Genomic DNA, 23,567 nt, shown 5'->3' with positions numbered 1-23,567 from the left:
ACTGAGATCAAGAGTTGGACTCTTAAAAAAGGTTTTAATGTTTATTTATTTTTGAGACAGCATGAGTGAGGGAGGAGAAGAGAGAGAGGGAGACACAGAATCTGAAGCAGGTTCCAGCCTCTAAGCTGTCAGCACAGAGCCTAATGCACGGCTTGAACTCATGAACTGCGAGGTCATGACCTGGGCCGAAGTCAGATGCTTAACTGACTGAGTCACCCAGGCGCCCCAAGAGTTGGACCCTTAACCTACTGAGCCACCGAGGCACCCCAGGAATGCATGCATTTTTAAATGAGGAGTGAGATGATTGAAAAAAGGAGCTTTTTTTGCACTGTGTAATCAAATTCCAGATGGGTGAACATTTTAAATGTAAAAAAGTCATTCAGTAGCAGAATGTATGGATAAATTGTTGTCTATTACTATAGTGGAATACTCTACAGCAATGAGAATGAACAAACTGCAGGCAGCATAATGTTGGAAGAAATACAAAATATTATGTCATAAGAGTTTATTAATATGAAGTCCTGGAACAGTAAAAACTACTCTGTAGTGTTAGGAGTCAGAACAGGATTAACTTTTGGGTGAAGAGTAGGAAATAGTGATTCAGACGGGGCAAGATAAAGACTTTGAGGTTCTGGAAATGTTGTTTTTTTGATGTGGGTAATTGTCTTTAATCCAGTTGTTCATTGTGATTATTTATTGGTCTTTATACTTACGATTTGTGTACTTCTTTGTATGTATATTTAGAAAAAAAAGAGTTATAAAATTAAAAAAAAAGAAAAAGTCATTCAAATACTATTAGAAGATACTTCAGTTTTATGACAAGAAGGTCATAAACCAAAAAGAGAACAGAATTGATTACATAAAAGGAAAACCTATAAAGTGACAAAATAATTTGGGATGCCTGGGTGCCTCAGTTGGTTGAGCATCCAACTCTTGATTTCGGCTCAGGTCATGATTCCAGGGTTATGGGATTGAGCCCCACATTGGGCTCTGTGCTGAGTGTGGAGCCTACTTAAGATTCTCTTTCTCCCTCTGCCCCACTTCCCTGCTCATGTCCTCTCTCTCTCTGTCTCTCTCAAAAAATAACTAACTAACTAAATAAATAAAATCATCTCTTTAAAAGAAATGGCAAAATATTTTATAAGCCTTGTTACAAGACAAACCTGGAAAAGCTATTCAGCCATGAATTGTAATAGTTATTGTCAAAATAATTTAAATGCTAAAAATGGAAAACTTTGAAGTTTTACTTCTGATTTCCTACTTTGTGTGTTAACATTTACGTACAGGTGGGGAAGTTAATAAATGTTTCTTCATAGTTGTATAATAATTCTTTTTTAAATTTAAGGATATACGTAAAAAATTTTTATTATTTTTTAAATATTTATTTATTTTTGAGAGAGAGAGAGAGAGAGAGAGAGAGAGAGAATCTTAAGCCGGCTCCGTTCTGTCAGTGCAGAGCTCAACTTGGGGCTTGATCCCATGAACTGTGAACTCACGACTTGAGCCAAAATCAAGAGTTGGATGCTTAACTGACTTAGCCATCAAGGTGCTCCCAAAATATCTTTTTTTAAATGGGGGAAATGTGTTTGTATGAACAAAATATATCTCTTCAAGAATTAGGGGTATAAAGCGTGTTTTTTTTTTAAGTATTTTTTTTTAAATTTTGTAATGTATGTTTATTTTTGAGAGAGAGAGAGAGAGGCAGAGAGAGAGAGAGAGAGAACGTGAGCAGGGGAGGGGCAGACCGAGAAGAAGACATAGAATTTGGAGCAGGTTCTAGGCTGTGAGCTGTCAGCACAGAGCCCGATGCAGGGCTCAAACTCACAGACTGCGAGATCGTGACCTGAGCCGAAGTCGGAGGCTTAACTGACTGAGCCACCCAGGTGCCCCTAAAGCGTGTTTTCTTAAGACATTATTACCACCCCTAAAAAATTAGTTAAATACTAAAATGGTTACAGAAGCATTGTTGATGCCTGAAGCTTATACCATGTTATGAATCTTAATAAATATTGATTAATCTAACTTGAGATGTTTTCTTTCATTCAGTCAGGTCAATTCAGTGAAGATATGATACCCACAGTGGGCTTCAATATGAGGAAGGTAACTAAAGGTAACGTCACAATAAAGGTATGTTATCTTGCCATACTTGACTTAAATTGTTAGCATACATAGCTAGAAATCTTTGTTTCTTTGTTTTTTACATGCTTATTTGTACTTCTTAACTCATGAATGGGTAAGTTTCGAAAGAATGTAAATCAACTGTTTTGTTTTGTTTTGTTTTTTTCTTTTTCTAGTAGATCAAAATGTGTAAGTTGAAATGGTTAAGTGCCATAAAAAAAAAATTAAACATATGGTTTGGCAGAATAATGTTTAGGGTCTGAATGTTTCTAGGAAATAAAAACCCTATGTTTGAGATCCCTAGTTTGGGATGTAAATAAAAATAAAAATCCCATGTTTGGGATGTAGTGTTACATTATTTCATGGGTAGTATTTTATATTGAAAGATAATTTATTATTTATAATATTGGTAATTTAGTATTATATTTGTGGTATATATGTGGTAACCTAGTTTTCTCTTTCTTTGTTACTAAGCCCTAAAATTAAAACTATAAAATTGGAAAGTTTATAAAACTATAAACATAATTTTTTTACAAAATGTTTATTTATTTTGAGAGAGAGAGAGAGCGTGAGGTTGCATGAGCAGGGGGAGGGGCCGAGAGAGAGAGAGGGAGAATCCTGAGCAGGCTTTGTGCTGTCAGCATGGAGTCTGATGTGGGGCTCAATCCCACGAACTGTAAGATCATGACCTGAGCTGGAATCAACGGTCGGACACTTAATTGACGGAGCCACCCACGCACCCTTGAACATAAAGTTTAGAATGGCCCCAAGAACTTCTAGATGAAGAGCTTGTTTTATTAGCTCAAGTTTTTCAGGAGTAGTTTGGCTCTAACGTTGTGGAAATAAGCACACCTGCCTAATCTTTCTCCGCCTCTTGTAATTTTTTCCTTCCGTGTATTACTTGAAATATCTTTCTTAAGAATTGTCTTTCTTGGTTTAAAGATTTGGGACATAGGAGGACAACCCCGATTCCGGAGCATGTGGGAACGGTACTGCAGAGGAGTCAATGCCATTGTGTAAGCACTTTTTACAAACGTCAATTTAGGTTTCCAGGAAGAAAAGTTGTTTTTAATACTCAAAGGCTCAGTTTTTATTTCACACAATAACTTCCTCAGATATTTTCTTAGTGTAATTCCATTAATATGAAACTTGAAAAAATGAATCATAAATGAGAGTTTTATTTATGTCTTTTGTTTATGCAGTTAAGAGCTGAGGGATAGAAATGTTTTACTGCCATGTTTTAGCACCTAAGAATAGTCTATTTAAAAGTATTTTTGGGTACTGAGCTTCTCTTTATGTAGGCCTTTATTTTGATTAACAGTTTCAGTAGTGTAAATCTTAAAATTAAAAACCTTTATTCCTATTTGTGATCATCAGAGAATTTGGAGAAGACATATTGAAACTGCTTTTTTTTTTAAGTTACATGATAGATGCTGCAGATCGTGAAAAGATAGAAGCCTCTCGAAATGAGCTACATAATCTTCTAGATAAACCACAGTTACAAGGAATTCCAGTAAGTATGGAGTTTTTGGTATATTATATGATTATAATATATTATTAGAAGTATAATTTTTTGATTATGTTATGTTCAAAACCAGTAAAATGTCTTCTGTCTTAAAGTCTTAAAAGGCTTATATTTATTGAATATGAGTCATATACTGGGCACTGTGCTATTTATTCATTTCTTAAACTATATGCAGTAGGAGCAGTGCTCAGTCCTGGGGATACAGTAATGAACAGAAGTGAATAGAGTCATGCTCCCTGCCATCATGGAGCTTGTGGTTTAGTAGGAAAGGTGGATGCGATGAAATCATTTGAATAGTACAGCTCTGATAAGTGCTGCAAAGGAGAGGTACAAGGGGCCATGAAAGTTGTAAGTTAGAGGAGAGATTTGATCTAGTTTGAGGGAAGAAAGAAGGATTCCCCAAGGAAGTGATGCTTGAGCTGAATCGTGAGGGATATGGAGGCATAGGAGGGTTGGTTGGGACGATTGGAGGAGAAGGGAGTTGTAGACAAAGAGAGCGCCTTTGGAAGGAAGAAGCAAGGCACTGAGAGGAGGCCAGTCTCTCTAGAACACACAGCAAAGTGAGAGGGTGGTGAGCTATGAGGCAGCTAGGACACTAGAGGAGGCTGGGCTGGGCTGGGCTGGACTGGACTGGACTGGACTGTGTGGGAGGCTGATGTAACATTTGAAATGATCAGATTTATTATTTAAGTCACTTATTTCAGTTTGAGAGTAGATTCAAGGGTCAAGAAGGACTATAAGGAGGACAGTTTTAGGAAGCTGTTGAAGTTGTACTGCAAATTATAGTACCATGAATTAGGGTGGTAGTAGACAAGATGGTGAAAAGGAAACAGGTATTAGGGATATTTAGGAACACTGTCCTCAGACTTGATAATGGGTTAGAAGAGGAAATGTAAAGAATAATTTCCTAGTTTTCTGGTTCGTGCATTTGTGCGGAGGGTGGTGCCTTTTGTTGAGCCAAGAATGCTGGAAAAGGACCAGGATTTAGCCTCATGACAATGAATGTCAAGGACTTGAGGTGTATTATCTCTGTGAATTCTCAGAACATAATGAGGTTCATGGTTATCCCTGATTCATAAAAGTTGTTACTTATTCAGGGTTACATGGCAACATTTGTATGTTGTGCAGCCAGGTTTTGAATCCATGTCTATCTGACTTCAAAGCCAATTCTTCATCTCCTGTTTTAAAACTTGGTTCTATATACCGTAAGTAAACATCAGCCTTAAAGTCATCACGAGTCTTCTTAGTTGCAAGCAAAAGAAAGCTGACTTAAGCAGAAAGGAATTCATTGAAAGGACATTGGGTAGCTCTGAGAAGGCAGCACATAAGCAGGCTCAGGAAATGGGCTGGAACAAGGAAGCTCAGCAGCTGCCAGATACCCAGACCCACACCACAGAGTAAATCCGGTGACCACATGCAGGTTCTAAACACTGGATGTAATTTTTCTGGTTGGAAAGTCATCTAGGTGATTCTCTTTCCCTGTCAGAATGGGTTCTCCCTCCTGCTTTCTTGTGTAATTGGCTCTGCCTGGAAGGTTTTGGTCAATTCTAGATCTAGCAGAAAGGAAAGCTGGGGAAAAATGATCCACAGAAGCAAGAAGCTCTGTTGGGAGGCAGATTCATATGGTAGGAGGAGGTTTCTTAAATGTAGTAAGAGGTCTAAAATGCTAGGCAACCTCCAAACTGACCACTGATAACAAATGACCGTGATGTTGTTTTTAGAAACTCAGGCAGGTCCAGCTTGAGAACCTGGTGTGACTTAAATAAGAGTATAGAGAGGCATGGGAGTTGGGAAAGGGGAGACAGGCTGACCAAAGGTATTGAGGTTTGGCTCTTGGCACTCTGACTCCCTGTAGTGCATTCTCCTGTGAGCCCCTGGTGTCCCTGGCTTTCTGTCCTTTGTGCAGAGTCACAGTCTGGGGCCTAGGAGTACGATTGGTCAAAGTGTATGGAGTCAGCTGAGAGTATGCTGTATTAAGTGAAAGGAATAGGTATGACAAGGTAGACCTGGCATGTACTTTGTTGAGATACAGGTTTTTTAGAAAACACTGACTTTAGAGTTTGGATATCATCAGGTATGTTCCAGGTACTCATATTCTCGCTCTCTCTAAGGCAGAAAGGACATAGCTGAGAAAGATAGATTGGTAATTGGGAAGCCTGTTTCTGCTTTCCTTTCTTTTCAAAGCACATCTAGCAACCTGATGACAGCATTTATTGCCACAGTTTAGAGCTGCTATATTTATCCTGAGCTCCAGACTTAACCATTGTCTTAGAATATTTATACGTGTTATTCTGTAGGATGGATCAGGAATTTTAAAAGCCTATTTATGTGTTGATATGATTAATGGTTAACAAAAAAATGGCTAAAAAATTGTTCCCCCACTCTTGGTTGTGTTGGTAGAGATTTATTTAGAAATAGCAGAATGCATACCATAGACTCAGATTTTTTTTTTTTTTTTTTGAGAAAGCATGAAAGCACAAGTTGGGGAGAGGGAGAGAGAGAATCTTAAACAGGCTTTACACCTAGCTTGTAGCCTGCCTTGGGGCTCAATCTCATGATTGTGAGGTCATAACATGAGCCAAAATCGAGAGTTGGACACTTAACTGACCGAGCCACTCAGGAGCCCCTAGACTTAGAATATTTTATTTTTTATTTTAGAGAGAGACAGTGTGAGTGGGGGAGAGGGGCAGGGGGAGAGAGAAAATCTCAAGCAGGTTCCATGCTCAGCACGGAGCCCACTGCGGGGCTTGATCCTATGACCCTGGGATCATAACTTGAGCTGAAATCAAGAGCAGGACACTCAACCAACCGAGCTGCCCAAGTGTCCCTAGACTTAGAATATTTTATTTTATTTTTATTTTTTAAAATATTACTTGTTTTTCAGAGAGTGCAAGTGGGGGAGGAGCAGAGAGAGGGGGACAGAGGATCTGAAGCGAGCTCTGTGCTGACAGGCTGACAGCAGAGAGCCTGATGTGGGTGGGGCTTGAACTCAGGAACCATGAGATCATGACCCGAGCTGAAGTTGGATGCTTAACCAACTGAACCATCCGGGTGCCCCTAGACTTAAAATATTTTAAATGTTTATTTCTTATTTTTGAGAGAGTGAGAGTACCAGTTGAAGAGGGGCAGAGAGAGAGAGGGACACCTCACTGGCAGCAAAGAGCCCGATGTGGGGCTCAAACCCCCGAACTGCAAGATCACAACCTGAGCTGAAGTTGGATGCTTAACCAACTGAGCCAGCCAGGTGCCCCAAGACTTAGAATATTTTAAATAGAATTTGGCAGCCACATGTTGGATTAAGGGTATCTGTGTGGGAGAAGTTAAAATGGATGCTGATTTGAATGACAGAGTGAATGAGATAGGCTACCACTTAACACAAATATGCCTTAATAGTATGGCATGTGGTACCATTCCAGTTTTCATGTCCACAGATATGACTATCATATGCTTCTGTGACCTTTTCTTACATAAAAGTTTATTGTTAATATCTTTTCTTTTTAAAGGTACTAGTACTCGGAAACAAGAGAGATCTTCCGAATGCCTTGGACGAAAAACAGCTAATTGAAAAAATGTATGTCTTTTTTTTTTTTTTTTAAATTTTTATTTTTATTTATTTTTGGGACAGAGAGAGACAGAGCATGAACGGGGGAGGGGCAGAGAGAGAGGGAGACACAGAATCGGAAACAGGCTCCAGGCTCTGAGCCATCAGCCCAGAGCCTGACGCGGGGCTCGAACTCACGGACCGCGAGATCGTGACCTGGCTGAAGTCGGACGCTTAACTGACTGCGCCACCCAGGCGCCCCCAAAAAATGTATGTCTTAAGAAAGAATGATGGTGTTTTTAAAAAAGTTTGGTTCTCAATTACACTTTTTTGCCCACTACTTTGTTTAGCATCATTATATTATTATTTAATTTTTAATTTTTGTTTTTAGAGAGCACGTGAGACAGGGGAAGGGGCAGAGAGGATAGAGAGAGAGAATTCTAAGCAGGCTCCACACTCAGCACAGAGCCCGACATGGGGCTCGATCCCATGACTCTGGAATCATGACATGAGCTGAGATCAAGAGTGGGGCGCTCAACTGACTGAGCTACCCAGGCGCCCCTTAAGGATTTTATTTTAAAGTAATATCTGCACCCAACATGAGGCTCGAACTCACAACCCCAGGATCAAGAGTTGCATGCTCTTCTGACTGAGCCAGCCAGGCGCCGTTATTTAGTAATGCTTATTGCTATGTTTTTAGGTAAACATGGTAAATTTGGCCCACCAGAGAAGTGAATTTCTAAAATTTCACTAGTGGTAAAATAATTTCTTCAGTATAAAAAGACCAGGAAATGGAACAAAGGGTGATAAGTATGGTTGTTTTAGGCACTGACTTATTCTCTTAATTCTGCTTCTTATAGGAACCTGTCTGCTATTCAGGATAGAGAAATTTGCTGCTATTCAATTTCTTGCAAAGAAAAGGATAATATAGGTAAGAAATGACTGTTGAAGAAATGGGTATTACTGGAAAGGTGTCTTAATGCTTTCTACTGTTTATTTTCCCCATTTCTGTTTAATTGACTTCCCTTTTAGAGTACTGTTGTTTTTGCCTCAGGAAAAATAATAGACATTATATATTTTGACAGCAAATACACATCCTGAATGTGCTCTATGCTATTTAAAGAAGTGAAATAGACATGAAGTTAAACATTATGTGATATCAATTTATTGTATTAATTTTGGTCGAGCTAGTATCCAGCTGTGCTTTTTAACAATGATGTTTTTGAAATAAGACTTCACAAAAATTGGTCTATTATTTGGTCTATAGGCACTGAAACAATTGTTCATTTATTGAACCAGTATATTACTGCAATATGTCAGTACTCTATTGGAGATATAAGCCAAAAGTACCCTTTATCTATTAAGTGTCTGTATAAATTTTCTAGAATTGCCATAGCAAAGTACCACAAACTGGGTGGCTTAAAACAGCAGAAATTTATTTTCTTAAGTTCAGGAGGAGAGGCATCCAAACTCAAGGTGTCACAGGGCCCTGAAGGCTGCTGGGGAGTATCCTTCCTTGCCTTTTCTTAGTTTGTGATTGCCTGCAGTCTTTGACTTGGAGATGGCATAACTCCAGCTTCTGTCTCTGGCCTCACACAGCCTTCTCCTCTGTGTGTGTCTCTGTGTGTATTTTCTTTTCTTATAAAGACATATATCATTGGATTAGGGCCTACCTTAATCTAGTATGATCTCATCTTACATCTGCAAAGACTATTTCCAAATAAATTCTAAAGTTCTGGTAGGTGTGAATTTTTAGGGGACTCTCTTCAATCTAGTACAGTGTCCTTAAAGAATACCTATATCTGGTTGGACTTTAGTTTCTTAACTAATTTATGAGAGATTATGTAATAATAAAAGTATATTGGAATGGGTAAAAAGAGTCAAAGGTAAAAAGGAAAGAGGACTGGAAGAGTTTGACAAGATAAAGACCTCTAACAATGCAATAAAATATACTCAGTGGTAAGGTATAATCTTCACGAAAAAAGCTACTCACGCTAAGTCACATGGTTCTTGTCTGGACATGACCGGCTCAACCCAAGTATGAAAGGAGAGTTCAATGCATGCATCTTGAAGCGGCTGGGTAGGAGCCTAGGGATTTTGTGGCACCTTCACTTTTCTCAGTTTTGGTGGTCACTGATGAAAAAGATCACTGTGTGGGTCAGTACAGAAAAATGAGGCTATCCGTCATTGCTGCATAGTAGGCTACAGACAGCATGTGCTTTGGAGTCACGCAGCCTCAGGCCAGAACACTTGGTCCTAAGTTACTTTCTGACAGGCCTTGGACAAAGCACTTAACCTCCCTGATCTCCAGTTTTCACTCATCTATAAAATGGTGATAATGGCAGAAATTTCAAAACTCTCTTGTGAGAGGGAATGTGACAATGCATTACAACATTTGACATATGGTGGATGTCACATGGGGGTATTAGTTTTCTATTGCTACTGTCAATTAGCAGCCTCTCATGGTTCTCACTGAGCTAGAAATCAAGGACTAAAATGACAGGTTGTGCTCTTACTGGAGACTCTAGGAGAGACTCCATTTTCTTGCCTTGTTTTCACCTTTTAGATCCTGCCTGCTTTCTTGGCTCATGGCTCCTTCCTCCATATTCAAAGCCAAAAACATTATCTCTCTCTGACCATTTTACCATAGTCACACCTCCAATTAAAAAAGAAAAAAAAAAAAAAAACACTGAAAACTTGTATTGGCACTTGTAAATAGTGCCAAAAAAGTTTTGTTTAAAAGGTATTCTGAGATTTTTTTTTTCCTTTAGCCTTGTTCATTATGTATTGGTTCTTACCATAGTTAACTTTTTCCCCAAGTCATTTCTAGTCTATCAAGTTTTTCCCCATACCTTCTCAAACATGCTCTGATGAGCTCAAATTGTTGATAGTTTTCTGGCTAATTCTGGGCTTTCTTTCTCTTTTATTTTATCTTATTTTACTTTTTATTTTGAGGGTTTTCTTTCTTTTTTTTTTTTTTTTTGAGTTTATTTGAGACAGAGAGACAGCATGTGTGCATGAGTGGGAGAGGGGCAGTGAGAGAAGGAGAGAGAAAATCCCAAATAGGTCTACGCTGTCAGCACAGAGCCTGACCCTAGGCTGAGTCTCGAGAACCATGCATTCATGACCTGAGCTGAAATCAAGAATCAGATGCTTAACCTACTAAACCATCTAGGTGCCTCATAAAGATTTTATTTTTATTAATACTATTTTTTAATGTTTATTTATTTTTGAGAGAGAGAGACAGACAGTGCAAGCAGGGGAGGGGCAGAGAGAGAGGGAAACAAAGAATCCGAAACAGGCTCCAGGCTTTGAGCTGTCAGCACAGAGCCCGATGCAGAGCTTGAACCCACAAACCGTGAGATCATGGCCCCAGCTGAAGTCGGATGCTTTACTGACTAAACCACCCAGGCACCCCAAGATTTTATTTTTAAATAATCTCTGCACCCAACATGGGGCTTGAACTTAACAACCCCAGGATCAAGAGTCCTATACTCCACTGACTGAGCCAGCCAGGCCTCCCTGAGTTTCCTTTAAAGAGCACCTAAAAGCAGTTTGAGCCTAATAAGTTGGTGATGGACACAAACTCTCCTCTATTAAATGGGTAGAATAAGTGGTTTGTTATATTGTGAGCATTCAGATAATTTGCAGACTCTTCAAACACTTAGGGTTACATAGTTTATTAAAAAAAATCCCTCCCCCCCCCCCCCGTGTTAGGAGGAATTCTTGTTAAATTTTTTTTTTTAATTTTTTTTTTTTTAACGTTTATTTATTTTTGAGACAGAGAGAGGCAGAGCATGAACGGGGGAGGGTCAGAGAGAGAGGGAGACACAGAATCGGAAGCAGGCTCCAGGCTCTGGGCCATCATCAGCCCAGAGCCCGACACGGGGCTCGAACTCACGGACCGTGAGACACTTGGTTGTCATAATGAGGACTGTGATGCTGGCACATAGTGGGTAGAGACCAGAGATATTCTAAACATGCTACAGTCTCCACGGCTAAGAATTGACCAGCCTAAAATGTCAGCAGTAGTGGCGAGGCTGAAAAACACTGTTCTATACTAACCGTAATTTTTAGGGCATTGTGCTATTCTGTAAATCTATTTTACCACCTTGAATACTCTCTAGTATTTCATAAAATAGGAAAAAGAAGTTATTGAAAGGAGAAAAAAAATCCTTTATTTTATTACCTTAACAAACTAGCCAGATAGTTTCTTGAAAAAATCTTGGGAGCTCATTTAGGAAGGAAATGCTGGAGAGCTGATGAGAAAGAACTTTTGCTATTTGAGGCTGATCTTCCTAGTCTGTCATAGAGCTCCAGAGACACCAGTGTGTGATTGTAGAACTCCGGCTTCACTTTGCATTATCAAGCCCTAGGACATGGATCCACTCTACCTAGATTCAAATAAGCAGTTTGTAAATGAGAATTTGGAGCAAGAAATGCAAATAGCGAATTAGATTAGACTTCTTGGATAATCAAGTCAGAACATCCTCCTTAATTTCAGCTTTTACAACATTTTAGAACCAAATTCGTGAATTTACTAAATTGTTCCAAAGGTATCTCAGTACACATGGATTGTATATTCTCCTTCCAGCTTCCTAATGTGGCATATGAAATACTTGAGTAATGTATCCTCAGACCACACATAGAACAGATTACTTCTGGGAACATGATTTTTGCAAAGATGTCTCATGTTTGTGGCCCTTTTTGTCATGGAAGATAACTTCTTTTTCTGAGTATCTTATTTCTTTTCTGCCTTTTTATCTAGTCTTTAGGATCCATCTGTCTTTAGGATATGACTTCTGTCCAGTGTCCACAAGTTTTGATTTTTTTAAGTGAATATCTTAAATATTTAAAACTAGGCATTTCACTTTCAGTTTTACCTTTCTTTCCGTTCAGTTCTAATGAACATGGCTTTGCTCTTACTGCATACTGCTGTCCCCCTTTGAAAGTGCACAGTCTGGTTCAGCAATCAGGTTAAATCATTGTTTTCACAACTCTGAGCAGATCATGTTTGTTCAGATCTCAGCTCTAGGCTATTCTTTATATGTGTGTGGAGTACAGTTTCTGTAACACACGTTAGCTGGGAAACTGAATTTGCACTCAGCTCTCAGGCTTGGAGAATTGAATGCTCCTTTTGATAGATGACACATTTTAAAGAACTCAATGACAGTGACTCAGTGTTTGACTTAGCTGCTTTCTCTTGTCACTCGAAGTGCTTTTCTTAGCTAATTTCAGCTACTATAGCTTCACCTGCCACCTCTATTTTGGTACCTTACCAGTCCGCATCCCTTTCTGAGATCCATAGAGCTAAAACTACCTGCTGGACATCTCCATGCCTGTTATCTTCTTACACCTCAAACCTGATGTGCTTTATAGCTTAATTCTTTTTTTTTTTTTTTTAATGTTCATTTATTTTGAGAGAGCACAAGTGAGGGGACAGGCAGAGAGAGAGAGAGAGAGAGAGAGAGGGAGAGAGAATCTCAAGCAGGCTCTGTACTGTCAGTGCAGAGCCCGATGTGGGGCTCAGTCTCATGAGCTATGAGATCACGATCTGAGCCAAAATCAAGAGTCAGACGCTTAACCGACTGAGCCACCTGGACGCCCCTACAGCTAAATTCTTAATCTTTTAATTCTCAAGTCTGTTCTTTCTTTAGCCACTGTGTTTGTCAGCAGCTCCATGACATACACAACTCATTGAAGTCAGAATATTCTTTCTCACCCACTACATATAGGCAGTTTGTTCTATTCTGTATGTTAGTCAATTCTGCATTTCCTTCTTCTATCCCTATAGCACTTGTTTGCTTCAGGCCTTCCTCCACTTCCTATTCCCGCTGTGGTATTTGGCATCTGTATTAGCAGCTCTCCAAGTTCTCTGTTGCCATTGTTGAGCATGCTAAAATAAAGTAATATATGTTCTCTGCTTAAAATTCTCCAATAACTTCCAGTTGACTTGAGAATAAAACCCAAACTTAGTAGCACCTTAGAGTGAGATACAAGGATATCTGGCTCCCTCTTGTTTGTGGTTCTTTGTTGAGGACATTTTTGCTCCCAGGGGACATTTGGCAATATCTGGAGACATTATTGGCTGTCACAACTATGAGTGTGGAGGGGGAGTGATAATGGCATCTAGTGGTAGAGGTCATGGATACTGCAAAATGGTCTACCATGCACAAGAAAGGCCCTCTTCCCATCCCAGCATAGAATTACCCAGTCCAAAATGTCCAGAAGGTGAAGTGAGAACTCCTGCTGTAGCCTTAGCAACGAGTGGCAGCCCCTTCCCCCATCCCTGTGCTTCATCCACATCTTATCAAATATAACCCATCCAGATCTCCACAGTGTTCATGTCTTTGTTTATTCTTTTGCTTTTGTTGTTTCCTTTGCCTGGAATTCTGCTGGGCAACCCTCCTCCCAACCCCAAATGATTTCTTCTCTGTTTTCCAGCTTTGACACTAAAAACTCCCTGAGGGCAAAGAGGGTTTCTCCCATATCTTTGCATTCCTGGCACTTCATGTAATAGTACCTTGTCTTAAGGCAGTTAGTAAATTTTTGAGTGAATAAAAAGATGGCACAAGCTGTCCTGAGCACAGAGACCTCATGAGTCTCTCATAATTCCTTAGACTGCCCTCTTGATGTTTCGGTAATGGAGAATAGTAGTATAGATGCAGAAAAGCAGAAGAGGGCAGGGCCAGCATGTGTTTTGAATTAGCTGCATTTTAAATATTATCCCTCATGTTTAGTAGTTTCTTAACTTTGATATCTTAATGCCTTCAATTTTTTTCCTTCCGTCTTTAGATATCACACTTCAGTGGCTTATTCAACATTCAAAGTCTAGAAGAAGCTGAAGCATCTCCTGAAGTCATCCAGTCCTTCCTGGCTATAATCCTAGAATTATTGTCCGTTCCTCTGAAGTACTTCCCAGAATACGGTCCTTCCTAATCCCAAGAAATTGCCTTTTTCAGAGTTTATTTCTCATGTGCACTGCTGAAGATGTGTATCCCTAATCCTTCATAAAGAATCAGCTAGAGTTGTCATGATAAAGTCAGCACACACAAAAAAGCTTCTTATACATACTTGTCTTAAACAGTGTGTAGAGCTTTTTTTAAAAAAAAAAAAACAAAAACAAAAAACAAAAAACCCCAAACACATGTGACCATCTTAAATCAAGACAATTGCATATATATGTTCTGGTCTTTCTGGGCCAGATTTTTATATTGGTTTTCGGTAAATGTCTATGATATTTCGTTATAGAGTCCATTAGCTTAATACTGATACTGACTTGATACAGCATGAAGTTTCTAGTGCCACACACAGTATTTAGAAAACCTTTAGCCTGACTCATGTGGGATAAAAACATAATGTTTACCTGTCTCACAAATGCATGTGAAATGTATAATTACACCTTAGGAATTTAAAAAATGGTCTGCAAAGAGTGAGCGAAGGCACCAGATCAGTGTTGTTAATTGGTTCTTTACACTGGTGAGATCATATATGAGTTTAGAAAACATTCTGCTTTCTGAGAATTCTTCATCACCAGATAGCAGTTGGGAATATGAGAGGAACTGAGGCATGCTGTTGTGTATCTGTCCAGATCATTACTTCTCTATTTTTTCTTCTTCTTTTTTTTTTTTTTTCTGGGTTCAACACACTTTTTTAAAGGGTTGGGAATCGAGGATTTTCTCAAAAGCTTTCATGAATTTAGAGCATTCCAGCCAATATAATAAAATGTGCTAAGAATGTCAGACTTTGTTCAAACACCTGTTTGTTCTTTCTTTCTCCAGTCATTAAATCAGTGCTGCTGCATGACACTCTAACTCTCGACTTTTTATATCCAGTCATAGACTTTCAGCACAATAGATACTTAGAAATAAAAATTCTTATTTTTCTCTCTTATTGATGTAAGGTTTGGCACTCTTTTGTCTGGTGCCATTAGACATCTCGATTATTGTGACAACTCTAGACCTGCCTGCTCTATCTAATGTAATCATGCGCAACGTCTACAGGTTGTTTAATAATCACCCGGGGAACTGAGGAGCTGATGCTGTGGATTGTTTGCTTCTATGATACGGAGATGTATACAAACTTAAAACGAACATGTTTTGTAGTTTAGTGATGTCCATATACACAAAGGGACATATTACTACTGGTTCACTTGTAAATTGTTATTCACATAAACCACTGTAGTAGATAAAATTCTATGGTACACCCGCTTATGTGTTGCCTCACACTGTGTGTGATTTTGTTTCTTTTGTTAAGCAGCACTCATGTAGACAGTGCATTTCCAGACATGTTGAGCACTCAGAAGTGCAGTCAACAGTGAGTTCTTTTAATGAATACCAGTTTTAATTTATAGACTGCCATGGCCTTAACAATATTCTGTACAAAGTACTGCACTGTGTTGCACAGATACTCCTTGTTTTCCTCCATTCGCATTTTTATGAGTAGAATCTCAGCTTTTAAAATTCTGTTCCTATTCTTTGAAGCATGTTGCATACTTCCCTGATGGGATGGATGGTTCTGTAAATGAAGGGAAATTTAAACTTGCTACTGTAGCTCAACACCATTAATGGTCACTGTGAACCATTACAGAGAATGTGGCAATTTGCTTGTGCCTAAAAGGAGGAATTGGAATTAGAAAGTGTGACTCTGTGGGGATCGCATAGGTTTGTTATTTGACCTATAGCTAAACCTTAAATATGTTTGTGTGTCTGTTCATTGCTTTCAGCATTTCAAGACATCCAAACTCTACTACCAACATTTTCCTGTGCATTAACTTCTGCATGTGAAAACTTAACAGTTACTGAACTTTGTAAATACGTGAATTTTTTAATTTAGGTGATGCATTTTTTGTCTGTTTACTGCTCTTCTCAGCTTTATTCAATAAACTTGCATTTTGAGGGTTGTATTGACCATTTTAACTGAAAATGTGCATCCTGATGGAAGGTGCTGACGTTTTTGGAAGGGGACAGAAAGAAAGTTATCGTGAGCAGGGTCCACAGACAATGTGCTAGAAAGAAATCAGCTCATTTCTCAAAGAACTGGGTCTGTGGGCTAGTTAACATAGAAGTAAACTTTTACAATATCCACAGAATTGATACTAGGATTTGGCGGGGGGAGGCAGGGTGGAGGAGATGCTGTTACCTGTAAACTGTCATGATACACCAAATTTAAGACTTTCACAAGTGACAAGAGCTAGTTAAGCATTTTATTATCTATTCTTTTTAAAAATCATAATGAAACTTTATTAATAAATTGAAGTTGCAAGGCATGCCTCCTTACTGACTAGAGTTCCAGAATGAAAAGATTTTAAATGTCAAATGTTACGGTTTTCCCACAAAGGCACATGTTTAAAGTAAAGCCATTTGGTCTCCTTTCCTGTGTGTTATCTTTTGCACTATAAAAGTGAACATTTATCTCCTCAAAGCTACTGCAAAGATGGGATTTTTTATGTAGTTTTACTCAAGAAAAGTTCAGCCTGGCTTTTTCTCCTATATCCATACTGTTGTTCTGGATAGTCAAACCATGTTGGCCAATTGGGTGTGATTCAGCATTTCTAGGACAGAAATTTCGAGGATATCCAGATTCAGTTTTTGTAGGGGATTGGTGGAGAGATTGAGTTAGGCTGTTCACCTGCCCTCTTCTCACCACCCTCCTACCAAAGTGATTTTTGAAGGAGTGTGTGTGTCCCTGGGGCCAGTGGGTAGGGGTGCAGGGAGGATATAAGTTTAGCTTCCTGTATCCTTGATTTTCAAGTTGATATCTGCTTTCAAAAATTGAGACTTACAAAAATCTGTCCCTTTGATTCGTCAAGTAAATTGGATGTATTGGGCTGTGGCTACTTTAGTATTCATTGTTTTGACTGAGGAATTAATTGCCTTGTGTAATTCTATCCATACAAGATCCAGTTACACTGAAATCCTGTTGATTTGGTAATTCCAACCTCTCAGGGTCTGGCAGATTGAAAACTGGAGTGAAAGTCTGAATTTACCATAGTCAGCATTATAATGTAACATCGAATTGGCCAAATACTTTAAAAATTCCATTGTGGGGAAACCAGCATGTTTAGTATTCAAGATGTTTTTTTCTCTTAAAAAACTTTAAATATGCCCTCAACAACGTGCATGCCTGTGAACATACTTGAAAAGGAAGACCGTAAAGCAAACACTAGCCTTACCAACTTCCCTTCAGCTTGTACATCTACAAATGTGGGGGCCACTGCAGGTGTTTCCTGTTGATTAGTAAATAGCCTCCACACAATTTCTGTTTAAAACTCAGCTATTAATAAAAATGGGCGCTTTTGTAATTGCTGCCTCTTGAATGTTCTTAGGGAAACAGAAGCAAGTCATTGACATGATAGATGGCAATGGGAAGTTCCTTAATCTAAGCAACGGCAGTAGTCATTCATTATTCCATTTCATTAACAAGCTCTCTCTTCAGTAAGGTAATTCTGTTTTAAAACCGCAAGGCAGCTGGTATGCAAGGCAGCTGGTAACTTAGGTGATGCAGATTTCCTAGCAGGAATCAGAGGGGGAAATCTACTTTAACTTCGTTTTATGGGGGCTTGCAGGTCAAGGGATGAGGCAGGGAAATAATTTGTCAGTTGAAAATGCTAATACAGTTTGACTCTGTCACAAGTGCTGGATTGACATTTGAGAATATGGGTTCTTTTGTTTTTATTAACTGATTGTGTGATGAGTTGCTGAATCCCTTCTGGCTCTGTAGTTTTCCCATCTATAAAATGAAATGTAGAAGATTTCTAATATAATTTCTCCTAACAGACTATGGTTCTACAGCCAAGAGAAGTGGATGGTGGTAAAACAGCAGAGAAGAAAGATGAAAAGGCCTATTCGCCCGAGTGAATATGTTAACTTTGCATGTTATTCAGCTTGCAAATAATCCAAAAGCACAAATATTTACATTTTATCACTTTAACACATTTAAGGGCTAGAGATCACAGACATTTTATAGAATGATACAGTAACTTAGATTTTGTTTGAAGGAAATGCTGTAAAACATAGGGGCTTATATTTTGAAAGCCATTTAAAAATTTTAAAGCTTTTCTCCGAGACTGCAGAAAAATGTTTATTCTGGTATACAGTGTGGAAAAATACATATCTACTACAAACTCGGGGGCAAACTTTTAGAGCTAATGTTTAACACTTTATAACTGCTGTGTTGCTGGGTTCTGCTAGAATTTATTTGGAGCTTGGGGAAAACTGGAACAGTTAAGAAAATACTTCTTTTCAAAGTAGTGAGAGGGGAAAAAAAACAACAAAGCCAGCGTATTCCCTTTTGAATATAGGAGGTGGAACATTAATAGATTGCCCGTTACGGTGTCTCCTTCAACCAGCTTTTAGATAATCTACAGCTTTGGCCTACCCTCAGTTTTGTACAATCTATATCACACAATGTGTGTCTTCTTTCTACATATTAAAAGTGCATCATTTGTATCTGCTGCTACCCAGTATATGAATTAGGTAACTCCTTTTTCTATTTGTATCATTTTGTAAGGAAAAAGAAATTGTTCACGTTTATCATACCACTAACTGATGGAAAGCACAAGCTCTCACCCTTAAAAGAAGGTTAAGAATTTTTATGATTTCCACTTTCTCTGTAAACATCAGTTACCTAAAGCGTGGGGCATGGCACATGGATGGTGAACATTAGTTCTTGATGGATAATCACTGCATTGGATTTAGTGATTTAGTAGTTAGAACAGGTGCGGAAAGGAAGCTTACCACTTCCTAGGTCCGCTTTATTATTTTTTTAAATGATTTTTCTTTAATTTTTTTTTTTAACATTTATTTATTTTTGAGACAGAGAGAGAGAGAGAGCATGAATAGGGGAGGGTCAGAGAAAGAGGGAGACACAGAATGCGAAACAGGCTCCAGGCTCTGAGCTGTCAGCCCAGAGCCCGACGCGGGTCTCGAACCCATGGACCGTGAGATCATGACCTGAGCGAAGTCGGACGCTTAACCGACCGAGGCACCCTTTAAATGATTTTTAATAGGTGAGCTACATGATTCAACAATTGAAAATACCTAAAAAAAATGAACTCTTGGTTCCACCCATGACTGAGTAACGAACTGCCCTTCAACCACCACTCTGGCCTTACAGGTAATCCTTGAATCACTTTCTTTAAAAAAAATTTTTTTTTAATGTTTGTTTATTTTGAGATAGAGACAGAGTGCGAACAGGGAAGGGGAAGAGAGACGGAGACACAGAATCTGAAGCAAGCTCAAGGCTCTGAGCTGTCAGCACAGAGCCCAAGGCAGGGCTCGAACCCACAAACCGCGAGATCATGACCCAAGCCGAAGTCAGACACTTAACCGACTGAGCCACCCAGGTGCCCCTTATATCACTTTCATATTTATTTTTCTAGTGTTTTCCTTATACAAAATAAAAGCAAGTAGAAATATGTATGCGCTTTTTTTTTTATTATTTATTTAAATCCCTTTCTTACATTGAAGGTGGCATACTGATTTGAACATGGCTTTTTTCCACTTACACTTACCTGGCGATCTTTCTGTATCAATAGAGAGAGAGGTCCCAATTCTCCTTCACAGCACCATGGTTCCTAATTCATTGTGTATGTGGTTTTCACTGTTACAGATTCCAGTTTACCTAATGGTCCCCTGTTGATAGACATTTGGGCTGTTTATAACATTTTGCTTATGTAACCAGTACTGCAGTGAATCGTGGACTTTTGCAGTAATTCACATAACCATGACTGGGTCAGAGGGTAAATGCATTTGTCTTTATGCCAGGAGTAGTCAATCTGCCCTTTATAGGGGATGGGCCACTTTTTAGTTCTAGTTCCTGTCCCCCGTGTCTTGTCAGTCAGCAGAGTGTGTTGACAAACTTCTGGATTTCTGCCCATTAAATAGGTGGGAACGATAATTATATACTATACAGTTTTGAATATGAGAAATTTAGCTTTTCTTACCCAGCTGAGGAAACAATATTACCTTAATTCTGGAGTTGGATCACCAAATTGATGGGATAATAGGTAATCTCCCTGTTTTTGCTTAAGTCTGCCCCTACCCCTACTCCACCTTTTACAAAGCAAGTAGATACTGCTTCAGAAAGAAGCAATGCTGAGTTTTAAAAGTTATCATTACATCACTTGTTTCTTTTTTACATTACTGTTTTGGGTACTAAATCATTTATAATTTCTTAGAGTAGAAAAATCCTCCTTTTAATAGACTATTTTAACCCTGATATTTAACATAGGAATCTCTGGGAGTATCCTTGTACCTTTTGAGGTTGTTACGGGGCCAGACCTATTTTCTAGCTTCACAGTTTTAGGAACCTAGTGCACTGATTGACTCAGACTCACAAGATTGATTCTGAAAACTGGAATATCCGCCTATTTATTTACAATGCAGGATATCTTTAAAAGCACCAACATACACCTAGGTCATCTCCTTCAACTATCAGAGTTAAGAGGAGATTGAATTTGGATCACCTTGTGGGATGTAACTCCACATCACAGAGATTTAGGACCGTGAGTATAGAAGCTAGAACAGGTTGAGTTAAATAGAACTGGAATAGATGTGAGGATTCAAATGTCTTTCAGGCGTTCTTGGACTGTGGTGAGTTTTAGTCCTGTCCTAGCTTACATTAGGTTTCCTTAGATATATTTTTCTCCTAAAACAGTGCTTTGAAAATAGGAGGGGCTTATTCATCCAACAGACCTCAGGTTCAAAAATACTAGGTGCTTTTACTAGATGCTGGTCAGTTCAGAGAGTTTGCAAGTAGTAAAAATAGGGCTTACTAAAAGTACTTTTGTAGGTACATTATATACATTCAGTAATTGAATTCTCACAACTGCCATATACTCATGTTTTCTTTTTTTTTTTTTTTTTTTTTTTTTTGTAAGTAGGCTTCAGGCCGAGTTTGGTACCCAATGTGGGGCTTGAAATCATGACCCTGAGATCCACCCCTGAGCTGAGATTGAGTTGGACCCTTAACTGGCTGAGCCACCCAGATGCCCTTGAGTACTGGTTCCTTTTTTTTTAATGTTTATTTCGTGGGGGGGGGTGGGGGGGTGGAGAGAGAGAGACAGAGTGCAAGTGGAGGAGGGGCGGAGAGAGAGAGGGAGACTTAGGATCCGAAGCAGGCTCCAGGCTCTGAGCCGTCAGCACAGAGCCCAATGCAGGGCTCAAACTCAGGAACCGTGAGATCATGACCTGAGCTAAAGTCAGACGCTTAACCAACTGAGCCACTCAGGTACCTCGAGTACTGGTTCTTATTACCCTCATTTTACAGATGAGAAAACCAGCTCCAGAAAAGTTAAGTAACTTTCCAAGGTCACTCAGAAGCCAGAGCTGTGATTTGGACATCTGGCAATCAGACTTGGGTCTGAGTTCTTAGCTATCACCTCTTTTACGTCCCCCAGAGTAAAGGCATTTTTACCATAGTACGTTTTATTTTTTTAATCAGGCCCCTAATGCTTTTGTAAGATTGTGCAGAAAATAGTTTTCTTGAAGAGTTGCTTTTTAAAATGGAGGTTTTCTGATTAGATAGGGATGTTGTCCCAATCTTACCAGCCACATTTACCTTGAGGGGAATCCTAGGCTAATCTGAAAGGCTAGCACAAGATCTTCTGTTTTCTTTTGGTTCCGTTTAATTCGAGATGAAACAGTTTCCGAATCTGGCCCCTAAATCTTGGGACTGTGCCTTGCGGGAAGCTAATGTCAACATTGTTGCCTCTGGGGTATCTTGGGAAGAGTAGAAAAACTAGTCTTCATTTGCTTTGAGGGCCAGCTAGTTTGGGTTAAATTTCACTAAAGTTCAGGAGGGAGACCTGGGCAGTAGCTTGTTTTCTGCCTACAGTAAGTAGCTCAGAGAACTTGAGCCTTCCGACCTGATTTCTTCCCTTTTGGCTTGTGGAATGGGCCTAACAACGCTTTCTGTGAAGATTAAGGGAGAATATAGGAAAGGATTCTGAAAACTATAAGACATATATGAGTGGCAGCTATTGTCTGTTTTACCATCAAAAACATCTTTTAGAAGTTGGATGGTTTTCTCTGGTTATGAAGAGAAATTTGTTTTTGTTTTTAACTAGAGCTCATTTCCAAATGTGAGGACAAGAGCTGTCATTAATGTGGTCTACACTTGACCATGGTGCAAGATCAAATTTAAAACCTTTAAAATTTGCTTATAATGAGATAGCTTAAGAAGGAAACCTGTAACACATACCTTAATATTCACATTCAGTTTGCAAGTTCTGGGAAGGCAGACCTGAAAGTTCAGGGTCAAACCCTAAGATTGGACTTCTGGCAGGGTTCCCAGTTGCCTTTCACAGAGGAGTAAAAGCAGAATCTTCATAGGCAAAAGACCATGGCTCAAGCTATCTTTATAACTCTTTAGTGCCTGGGCAGGCTTAGCTCTCAGGACTTCTGGAGGAATAAGCCTCAGCCAACAAAGAGGGCCATGTCAGGTGCCAGTTACCTTGTGTGTTGTAACGAAATGTTTCTTTGTGCTCCTTCTCAGTCCCCATTACATCTCTGTGTTGCAAAAAGTCCCCTGACTCTGAGAATGTGATGACTGAGCCACATGACAACTTTATCATTCTCTTAGTCACTCCCTTGGTGGCTCAGCCAGTCTCTGACGTGGGCCATTGATTAGGCTTTGTTTCCTAAGCTTTTCAGAAACTTTGGTGTAACAAGCACATGGTCTAAATTTGAGGGAAAACCTTAACCGATACCTACAAATGTAGCAAACAAAAGAAAACAAAACCCCTCAACTATTGAATCTTTACGTGAAAGCCATAGCCTTTCAGAGCTGACATTAGCAACCCTCTTAATTATAGGAAGTAGATATAGAATGTGTAAAGTGATTTGACCAGGAATCTATCCTACACCCCAAAGGTTAGGTCACTACTGTGGTGCACAGGAGAGATGGTGGGAATAGAAGGAGCGGGAGGGGACGTGGTTAAATAGATTTGGCAAAAATAATTTGGTGGTAGTGGCGGCCTTGATTCTTCACTTCTTTTTTTAAAGATCCTATTTCCTAGACAAAGGCAACATAATCTAATTCAGTATTTCTTGAAATTGCCAGATACTAAGAACAGCACACGACCACTTGTTACACACACATTCCCAAGACCCTCCACTGACGTTTGCTATGTCTAGGACGGGATCTGGGAATATGTGTTTCACAATCACAGCAATTCTTACAAATTAGGGTGTTCTGATAAAAATAGAATTCAGGATACCGTTTAGTGCAGTCGCTAGCTACAAGGTAGTATCCCACCCCCGCTGTAAACAGACGGTCAAGTTAAAAAACCCTGCCCTTGCGATGCATAAGTAGCTCCTTTTGTAAGGAACTGTCCCTTTCCCTCCTCTTCCTTCGGTCATTTGACTGGCACCATCCCAA

The 23,567-nt window shown here is 39.3% G+C and overlaps 1 protein-coding gene across 1 annotated transcript in view; it reads left to right on the top strand.

The window, feature by feature from the left end:
- ARL8B (ADP ribosylation factor like GTPase 8B) overlaps positions 1-16,086 on the top strand; it is a 48,992-nt gene extending 32,906 nt beyond the window's left edge. The window contains exons 2-7 of the mRNA XM_027042525.2: positions 2,047-2,127; positions 3,061-3,134; positions 3,538-3,631; positions 7,147-7,214; positions 8,045-8,115; positions 13,980-16,086. Of these exons, the coding sequence (XP_026898326.1) occupies positions 2,047-2,127; positions 3,061-3,134; positions 3,538-3,631; positions 7,147-7,214; positions 8,045-8,115; positions 13,980-14,029 (438 nt within the window). The 3' untranslated portion in view covers positions 14,030-16,086. The remainder of the gene's footprint in view (positions 1-2,046; positions 2,128-3,060; positions 3,135-3,537; positions 3,632-7,146; positions 7,215-8,044; positions 8,116-13,979) is intronic.
- Positions 16,087-23,567: the final 7,481 nt, after the last annotated feature.

Source organism: Acinonyx jubatus, chromosome A2, assembly GCF_027475565.1.
Source record: "Acinonyx jubatus isolate Ajub_Pintada_27869175 chromosome A2, VMU_Ajub_asm_v1.0, whole genome shotgun sequence".
Classification (NCBI taxonomy): Eukaryota; Metazoa; Chordata; class Mammalia; order Carnivora; family Felidae; genus Acinonyx; species Acinonyx jubatus.
Note: the sequence above shows the minus strand (reverse complement) of the source record. Positions and strands in the feature narration are given on the sequence as shown.